This window comes from Quercus suber, unplaced genomic scaffold (genome assembly GCF_002906115.3).
Source record: "Quercus suber isolate HL8 unplaced genomic scaffold, Cork oak 2.0 scaffold_786, whole genome shotgun sequence".
In the NCBI taxonomy this organism is placed as follows: Eukaryota; Viridiplantae; Streptophyta; class Magnoliopsida; order Fagales; family Fagaceae; genus Quercus; species Quercus suber.
Window position 1 is genome coordinate 294,665 of NW_027070222.1, and position 9,515 is coordinate 304,179.

A 9,515-nucleotide genomic window follows, 5' to 3' on the forward strand; every position below is an offset into this window, starting at 1 on the left:
TAATATCTTTTTCTTTTTCTTTTTTTATAGAAAAAATGCACATGTATACATGTGCACATGTATGCACATGTATAGCTAATATCCTCCGATTGCAGATTTGCAGATAACTGGCTTTCACTTTTTTCTTTTTTCTTTTTTAATATAAGAAAATAAATCTAACAAAAATATCAAAATGTATTTGCGTGATACCTACTTCAAGATTTTTGCTGCATTCTGACTCGATTACTTTTTAGTTTTATATACTTGTGTTTATGTCAAAACTATGATAGAGATCAGAAAATGCTATCCTCCACTGTTGACTTTGTTTTCGTGTGTGTGTGTGTGTGTGTGTGTGTGTGAGAGAGAGAGAGAGAGAGAGAGAGAGAGTGCAGGAGGGGAAATCTAGATTTAGTTATGAATTGCTTTCAGCTTTCTGAGTGCCACCTTCGAGAAGTTGCACTTAAAAATACAGATGACAAATGCAGCACTCATTGAGTTGCTAAGGATTGTATTGTCTGCCCAACCTGGAGGATGGTACATGGAAACTAAATGCTAAAAGAATATTAAGAACACAAACAATGAACAAAAAGTATCAGAAGCAACTGCAGGAACCCTTCTTTAGAACATTTTTAAGATGGCAACTTATTCCTCTTATCATAACAAACAAAACCCAACTTGCAATGATAATTCATAATTAGGCACAGAAAGCGAATAAATAGTATCCAGATATATCAATCAATGCAAAGGAAATAAGAAACATAGCATACAATAGTGTGCACAAAGCAGAGAATATGCAGCTATCAGCTAAAAAATTCTCACGCTTGCAACATGATGGGTGAAACATGTACACATACTCAGCGCCGATCAGATGCCACAGATTCAGCAGAGAAGAGATACTTCACACGTGAAAGAACTGAATCATGTGAAGGGTCATAAGGATGATCCTTTGAAGGAATCTCCAAAATAGCTGGTATTGGCTTATTGTAGCTATCAACCAGGAACCTTATCATGTTTGCTACCTGATAAGTGATGCGCAGAAATGGTAAGTTTGTAATGGAAATCTTAGGCCGCATAATATATTTGGAAGAATATACACAATACAGTATATCACTAGTACAGTAGCCAGGCAACCACCTACACCCCTAAGCTATTGCCTAACTGATCAGGAGCCCTTAGACCTTAGCCCCTTATCTATGCCTGCATATATATTTAGACAACTACGCAATTGGACAAGAATATCATACACTCGGAGATTTTAAAAGTCTGTTATTGCTAGCATTAACTTTTTTTTTGGCAACAATTCTAAACATTCAATATAAAATAACTGGTTTTGTCAATTCTTTGTCCACTTACATCCTCAAGAGGGGAAGGAGAACATATGATATCAAAGTTAGGGGGGAAAAAAACTTACATATTGGCTGATTAGGACAATAGCAACATCCTCCTTTGTGGTGAAATCTTTGAATGCATCTTCAATTGCTTTGACCGTTGTTTCTTGACAAAACACAATCAGAAAATAATTTCAATTGACTTTGCTTTATAAATTGATAAGAGTGAAGCTTTCTTAGATTCTATTAATCTTCAACATTTTCATCAAAGGAACAGGATGTAGACTGTGTAGTATATATGGGGTAGAGGATCAGTTCCATTGACCAAAAATCACTTAATAAAAATACAAGATCATCCATCTAACTTCGACAAATCAGAAAATTATCATTCATTGCTTTTGCAATCTAAGAAACTCATACAGACATACACTGGAAGAAATCTGAACAGCCTTCAAGAAATCTCTATTTGCGGGCATATCATAAATGAAAAGTCACACACATCAATTTCCATCTTAAGATCTAAAATTTTGAGGAATTTAATTTGGAAAAAAATTCATTAAAATCATTGTTCCAAGTCAATCACTTAAATAATCAATTTCACAAAGTCAAGCTCCACCTTTTATAAGAGCTTTTTTAGCACCTTGAGCTTATCATCTGAGAAAATAATCACAGCTAATTATATCCAAATTAAGGGTGTAATTGGACATTCTAAGGCTTGACTAGCTCAGAAGCCACAGACTGCCAAGTATATTAGCTTGGGAAATATTTGAAAGCTCTATATAACCACTCATTCCTAGCTTCTAGGTTGGCCCTTTAACAATTATTCTCAAAACAACTGGATATGCTTTATCATCTTAAGATAAACCTTGAATGAAAAATCAATTCAGGCCCTGAGTTATATAAAATCCCTACAAGCTTCTGTAAGAAGGCCAAATATATGTAAATCCCCAAGAACTCATGATCGTCTTTCTTCTAAACTCCAGGCCTCACAAACCAAGAAATAGCTCACTAAAGAAGCATTGATTATGATAAGGAAATTTTAATGAAAAATTCGACAATATTTCAATCAATAAGAACACTATTTATTGATTTTTCATCATAAAAGCACCTGTAATAGTTCCGTTTAGTAAGTATCTCACACATAGAACAAGTTTCAAGATCTAAATAAATGTCTCTCTCTCTCTCTCTTGATTGGTAAGTTACACACAACTCAATTCTACAATGAAGACCCACATTTTGTGCATTGGCCTCACACATAAAGCATCCCTAAAATCATGATACACTAAAAGGAACAACCTCAGACCTTGTGGGCTAATTTGTTTGAGTCTCAACCATCCCATAACAATTTCCTCATGCCTCACCTCAAGACCCTGCCTCTAGGCACAAACCTCATTAACCTTCCTGATAATGAAAATTGCAAAATATCTATACTGCTAACAAACATTCCCTTCTATCAGTTGCCTCAGGGAAACTAACATGTTTCTGTAAATGAGAGGCATGAATGGACTACAACACAAAAGCAAACATTTCAGAGCCCAAAACCTAGCAATGAAATCTCTCTTAATTAATTGATTTATAAGTAAGACTCTCATCAACTTTATTTATGATTAAATTGGAAGGGCAGAATTGTTGGTCACTGAATGGGGAATCTGTGATGTATATTTTTAATTGGGAGGGAAAAAGAACCACACAAACAATTTTTTTCCTTGATAAGGCCAAACACATACACACATGAGAAAATTAGAATGATAAAACATAAGCTTGTTAAGGTTAAGAACATGATTACTGTTACTCTATTAGTTCAATAAACCCACGAAATAACGATTTCTACATTACAAGGCTAATATGCATACTTGAATCAACAATAAGGTAGTTTGTCTTTCTCCGCAAGTCGACATTACCCACACCGGCCAGCAAAAATCCAGTTATAGTGTCCTATATGATAAAAATATCCATGAGAACAAACGTCAAAATTTATAAGAAGTGAGCTACAAAACATGTCCTACACTAGTGAATTCTGCATTATACACAATGAACCTACCTAAAAGGAATGAAAACAAAGTAAAAATTGCATGCATTGATGTAGGAAAAATGAATTTATAAAATCTATGGTCTGACCTTTTCACCCATAAACTGTGAGACAATCCCACCACAACTAGGCTATTTATAATGCATGCTCCTTTGCTTTAAAGCAATAACCTCAGAAGCATGGATGCGGACATGCCGACACAAAAATTCTTGAAAAATTAAGACATGACATGGTAAGGACACCCTGCAAGGGTGCAACCTATGGTTGGAGGCTTGGGATGAGCTATAGACCCATTTATTACCTGATACATGGTTCTAACAAGTGGGGTTGTGTATCTGTACTTTACTCCCCAAAGGTGGGTTCAAAGGCCCTACCTTGGTGAGATTCCACGTCATCAAAAAAGAGAAAAAGGATTTGACTATTAATTCATTAATATACATATTTTATGTCTAGTTTAAGTTTTCAACATAAATAACAACAACCAAATTCTATAAAAGCATATTTAAAATCAAAGTATATTTTTTTAATTAAAAAAAAAAAAATCTTTTTGCAGCCATCTAACACAAACAGGCCGGGGACTTTGACTGCAATACTAAGATTGGAGTAGGGAGTTAACAGTTTTTATGAAGTTGAAAATGGTGTCATGGAATGTTCGAGGATTGAATGATTCACGGAAACGTTTGGTGGTTAGAAATTTACTATGAGAGTGGAATTGTGATGTAGTTTGCCTTCAAGAGACTAAGCTTGCTTGTATGGATAGACAGTTTGTTTGCAGCTTGTGGAGTTGTCCTTATGTTGACTGGTCCTTATGTTGACTGGGTGGCTTTGGATGTGGATTAGACAGCTGGTGGTGTTTTGATGATGTGGGATAGGAGGGCTCTAGAAAAGTTGGAGGTAATGGTGGGTTACTTTTCCGTATCGATTTGGTGGCAGGGTGTGGGGGATGGTTTTACTTGGGCTTGTTCTGGGGTTTATGGCCCAAATGATAATAACTTAAGGGGGCAAATGTGGGATGAGCTGATTGGAATTCAGCAACTTTAGGATGTTCTATGGTGTTACATAGGGGACTTCAATGTTGTTCGTTTTCCAAGTGAACGATTGGGGGGATCGCGCCTTACTCCGGCTATGGAGAATTTTTCTGAGTTCATTAAGGAGTTTAATTTGATAGATTTTCCATTGGAAGGAGGGAGTTATACTTGGTCTAGTGGCTCAAATCAGCCTTCGATGTCCAGGATAGATAGGGTTCTGGTTTCTCATGATTGGGAGGACCACTATCCGGATGTGATCAAGCAGGTCTTACCTCATCCTCTCTTAGACCACTTCCCCATATTAGTGGAGGCAGGGAGGATATTGAGGGGGAAGAGTCTTTTTAGGTTTGAGAACATGTAGTTAAAGACAAAGGGGTTCACAGATAGGGTTCATTCGTGGTGAAATCAATACTCTTTCTCAAATACTACTAGCTTTGTGCTTGCTAAGAAGTTGAAGGCTCTAAAAGGAGACATTATTCAGTGAAACCATAGTGTATTTGGAAATGTAGGTCGTCAAAAGAAAGAGTTGTCAGAGGCCTTGAAATTATTGGATGCTAAGGAAGAGGAGTCTGGCCTTTAGGAAGTGGAGATAGATAAAAGGGTTGTGATAAGATCTCAAATATAGAACCTTCTTTCTTTGGAAGAAGTTTTGTGGAGACAAAAACCGAGGATGCTTTGCATTAAGGAAGGAGACAACAATACCAAATTCTTCCATAAGGCGGCTAACTCCCGAAGAAAGTATAATCATATTAGTATGCTGGAGGTAGACGTGGTTATTTATGAGAATGAATCAAAGATGGCGGACAAAGTAGTACAGTTTTATAAAAACTTGTACAAGGAAACAGAGAAGTGGAGGCCTTTTGAGGAAGGTTTGGAGTTTGATCAGATTGAAGGGTTGGAAAGGGATTGGCTTGAACAGAGGTTTGAAAAGGAGGAGATTCTTCATGTTGTTGAAGAGTTGGAAGGAGATAAAGCTCTAAGTCCTGATGGTTTTTCTATGGCCTTCTATCACCATTGTTGGGGAGTTGTGGAAAGAGAAGTTTTAGCTGTATTTGAGGAGTTTTATCAACAAAGTAAGTTTGAAAAATCTCTTAATGCAACTTTTATAGCTCTAATCCCTAAGAAGAATGGTGCCTCCAATGTTCGAGATTTTAGACCTATTAGCTTGGTGGGGAGTGTATACAAGATCTTGGCTAAAGTTTTTGCAAACCGCTTGAAAGAGGTTTTGGATCAGCTGATATCTGAGTCTCAGAACAATTTTGTGGGTGGTAGACAAATACTTGATTCAGTTCTTATTGCTAATGAGTGTGTGGATAGTAGGGTGAAGAGTAAGATTCTGGGGGTTATTTGTAAGCTGGACATTGAGAAAGCCTATGATCATGTAAATTAGGAGGCTCTTCTAGATTTGTTGAAGAGAATGGGATTAGGGGTGAGGTGGTGTAGGTGGATCCGTACATGCATATCTACAATCCAGTTCTCTGTTTCGGTTAATAGGTCTCCAGCTGACTTTTTTGGGAGTTCGAGGGGATTGAGACAAGGGGACCCACTATCTACTATGTTGTTTCTAGTTATGATAGGGGTTTTCAGTAAGATGATGAAAAGAGTTGAATGTGCTGGTTTACTTCGAGGTTTCAGGGCTGATGGTAGAAGGGGTAAAGGGGTATGTATCTCACATCTTTTGTTTGCGGATGATACGATCTGTTTTGTGATGCAGATGAGGAGTAGATTCTACATGTTCGGATGCTCCTTCTTTGTTTCTAGGTTGTGACAGGATTAAAGGTTAATGCTTCGAAGAGTGAGATAGTTCCCATTGGGGAGGTCCCTAATATTCATGTCTTGGCAGAGATCTTGGGTTGCCGAATTGGGTCCTTGCCTATGACCTATCTTGGTATGCCACTCGGGGCATCCCACAAGTCCCCCACTATTTGGAATCCTATATTGGAGAAAATTGAGCGTAAATTGGCTGGTTGGAAGAGGATGTATTTGTCAAAAGGTGGAAGACTGACGTTGCTTAAGAGTACATTATCTAGTTTTCCAACTTACATTTTATCTCTTTTTACAATCCCTATGCATGTCACCAATAAAATTGAGAGATTGCAAAGAGATTTTTTGTGGGGGGACTCCAAGACACATCTGGTGGGATGGGATAAGGTGTCTGCACCTCTGGAAAATGGTGGGTTATGAGTAAGGAAATTAACTACCTTTAATAAAGCCTTACCAAGAAAATGGTCATAGCGATTTGAGGTTGAGGAGAGAAGGCTTTGGAGAAGGGTTGTAGCTCTAAAGTTTGGGGAAGAATGGAGGGGTTGGACTTCCAAGCTAGATAGAGGGGTACATGGGTGTGGTTTGTGGAGAAGCATCCAAATGGGCTAGGAAGTTTTTAGTAAAAATATTCGGTTTGAGGTAGAGGTGGGGGATAGAGTGAAGCTTTGGACAGATCAATAGTGTGGGGATTCTCCACTTCAATTGACATTTCCGGTTGTGTATGGGATTGCCTCCAATAAAGGGGCATCAGTGGCCTCTTCTCTTGAACGGTTGGGGATAGAGGAACGGAGAAGCTGAGATGTTCGTTTCATTCGGAGACCAAATGATTGGGAAATGAGTGGTGTGGATGCATTTCTCCGTACTTTGGGCTCTAATTTACCTCCAATTGAGAATGGAGATCATATGCAATGGAAGTTGTCGAAGAATGGGGATTTTGATATCCGGTCATTTTATAATAAGTTAAAAGGACCCTTGCCCATTATATTTCCTTGAAAAGGTGTTTGGAAGGTTAAAGCCCCTCGACGTGTTTTCTTCTTTGTGTGGATTGCTGTATGGGATAAAATCCTTACAGGTGACAATTTGAGGGGTAGAGGGATGGACTTTGTTGACTAGTGTATTATGTGTCGTTGTAATGGGGAGACAGTGGATTATTTGCTACTGCATTGTGGTAAGGCTCACCGGTTGTGGAGTTTAGTGTTTAGATCTTTTGGGATTTCTTGGGTATTGCCAAGATCAATTGCGGATACTCTCTTTGGTTGGTGGAATTGGCCTGGAAAGCATTCATCTAGCATTTAGAATTTAGCTCCACTGTGCTTAATGTGGTGTCTATGGAGGGAGCGAAATTGGAGGACGTTTGAGGACATGGAAAGTTCCAATGATCAGTTATTGGCTTCTTTCAGTGGCTCCCTTTTTGATTGGTCTAAAGCTTGGGGACTCACCTCTAGTAATTCTCTCCCTATGTTCCTTAGCTCCCTTCTTTGTAATTAGTATCTTTTCTTTCTGTTTTTTATCATCTTTTTCTGTAATTTTTTTTCTCTGCCTTATGATTTTCTGCATGAGGTAGTTTCTTTGAATATACATCTTTATTACTTAAAAAAAAAATATATATATATATATATATATAAAAAAAATGACTGAAGGTAAATCTAGGATAAAGTAAATTGGTACCAGTTGGGGGGACGTTCAGCAAGTAGGAGAATTAGTGTTTGTGTTGGGTTCTAAGGTGGGTAAATCCCCATTCCACCATTTCAAATAGCTACTACGGCGAAAAATCATGCTGCTCATTTCAATACCAAGCGAAATTCTAAAATACTTATAAACTAGCACAACCTACAGCATTAACCATACCTCATCAGCAATCATGGCAATAAGTGCTGAGCTTTTAGTGGCAATTGGAGCCCGACCAGCCATTTAAGGTTGTATTAATCAACTGGATCAATGAAGAACAAAAACCCATCAGGAAAAAAATGTGATCCTATCAATTACATAAAAAAAAAAAAAAAATACACTAACAACTATAATTTACATACATGACCTATTACCAAACAATGCATTTATAGTCTGAGATTTTAAAACTGCAAAATTTTCATAGCAGCCAAACAGAGAGAGGGGATCAAATATAATAGATACCCAGAAAATAAAAGAATCTAATTGAAAATTTTTCTAAGCAAAAAAAATAAATAAAAAGCATCGAATCTGGCAGAGAAAATTAAAGAAAAACTCAGCGTAGTAATCAGATTATGAAATTACCAGGAAAAATTTATCAGTGTTTCGAGCTTTGGATCAGAGAGAGAAAGAGAAAGAAAGAGAGAGCGCGCGAGAGCAATTCAGCAATGGGGATTGGATTTGTCATTTGTGGTTTGGAAATGGACCCGGGTTTGGATTTTTTTTGGGGATCAAGTTCGACCCGTTTTGAAACATTAGCAACTAGCCCTGTCCAGAACCAAAAACTACGTCGCCGTTAAGTAGACATCCAGTGTTGCCGTTAAATCAACAAAACAACGTCGTTTTGCCTCTAATTTAATAGTATTTATTTTTTACTTTATTACTCATTATTATTTAATTTCCCCTCCCCAGTAAAATAAAATTAAAAAAAAAAAACTAGGTTTTCAGCTTTCACAGAGATAACGAAAAACCATGAACCTAGGGTTTCGAAAATGCGAGAAACTGAAACGAAAGTACGTACCTTAGGAAACAGAAAACGGCGTCGTATTTCGGAGAGTTCGTGAGTGGGATTTGGGTTTGGGAGGTTTTTGTAAAAAGTGTGTATTTGCAGTAGTAGTGGATGTGGATGGAAGATTTTTTATATCTGGAAAATGCGCCGGAGCCTCTGTGATCGTGGTGTCGCCGCCTCTTCATAAGAACCCAGGCTAGCTGGGAACAAAAAAAAAAAAAAAAAATCTGATTGTGGTTTTTTTTTAGGTTTGAACCTAGTCCAATCAACACCCATGAAAATACCAAAAAACAGCAAAATCCATACCAAATAAACAAAACCCATACCAATATGAACAGAATGATATGAAAAAATAACCCAAAACCATCAAAAGTTCGAAACCCAAAGTTTGGGGAAATAACTAATCAAACAATAAACAAAAATCATAAAAGAACAAACCTTGACCGACGGCGTGGAGCTTCGGTGTGGCGGCGACAGCTCCTGACCGACGTGTGCGGCGGCTCCAGCGGCTAGGTGGAGTTCCAGTGGTATGAGGAGAGGAAGAATTGGAAAGGGTTTAGGCGTTGGAGCTGTTTAGTTCTTCAGGTGTTTTACGTGTTAAAGGATTTTGGTTTAATTGAGTTATTCTTATGTGTGTTGAGTGTATTGGTTTTTCAATAAAAATATGACGTGTCGTTCATTTATTGGAGAGTAAAGAAAACTCTTTACGCCAG

The 9,515-nt window shown here is 37.6% G+C and overlaps 1 protein-coding gene across 3 annotated transcripts; it reads right to left on the reverse strand.

Annotated features, from left to right (window-relative positions):
- Nucleotides 1-558: 558 nt before the first annotated feature.
- Nucleotides 559-9,381, reverse strand: LOC111987486 (V-type proton ATPase subunit F). Of its 3 annotated transcripts, XM_024019214.2 has the most exons (6): nucleotides 9,241-9,381; nucleotides 8,815-9,002; nucleotides 7,977-8,058; nucleotides 3,161-3,242; nucleotides 1,391-1,473; nucleotides 559-998 (listed from the first exon to the last, which is right to left on the reverse strand). In XM_024019214.2, the coding sequence occupies exons 3-6, from the start codon at nucleotides 8,037-8,039 to the stop codon at nucleotides 834-836; spliced, it is 393 nt and encodes a 130-aa protein (XP_023874982.1). In that variant the 5' UTR covers nucleotides 8,040-8,058; nucleotides 8,815-9,002; nucleotides 9,241-9,381; the 3' UTR covers nucleotides 559-833. The 3 variants fall into 3 exon arrangements, with proteins under 3 accessions (XP_023874982.1, XP_065623328.1, XP_023874981.1); XM_065767256.1 differs by lacking the exon at nucleotides 8,815-9,002; XM_024019213.2 differs by lacking the exons at nucleotides 8,815-9,002; nucleotides 9,241-9,381 and adding an exon at nucleotides 8,379-8,509.
- Nucleotides 9,382-9,515: the final 134 nt, after the last annotated feature.

What these genes read in the sequence shown, in the direction of transcription:
- LOC111987486 (XM_065767256.1), bottom strand. Translation starts at nt 8,039, where the DNA reads ATGGCTGGTCGGGCTCCAATTGCCACTAAAAGCTCAGCACTTATTGCC. An exon ending in TTGCCATGATTGCTGATGAG is followed by an intron (nt 3,243 to 7,976) that starts GTATGGTTAATG and finishes TTTATCATATAG; the next exon opens with GACACTATAACTGGATTTTT. An exon ending in TTGTCCTAATCAGCCAATAT is followed by an intron (nt 999 to 1,390) that starts GTAAGTTTTTTT and finishes ATCACTTATCAG; the next exon opens with GTAGCAAACATGATAAGGTT.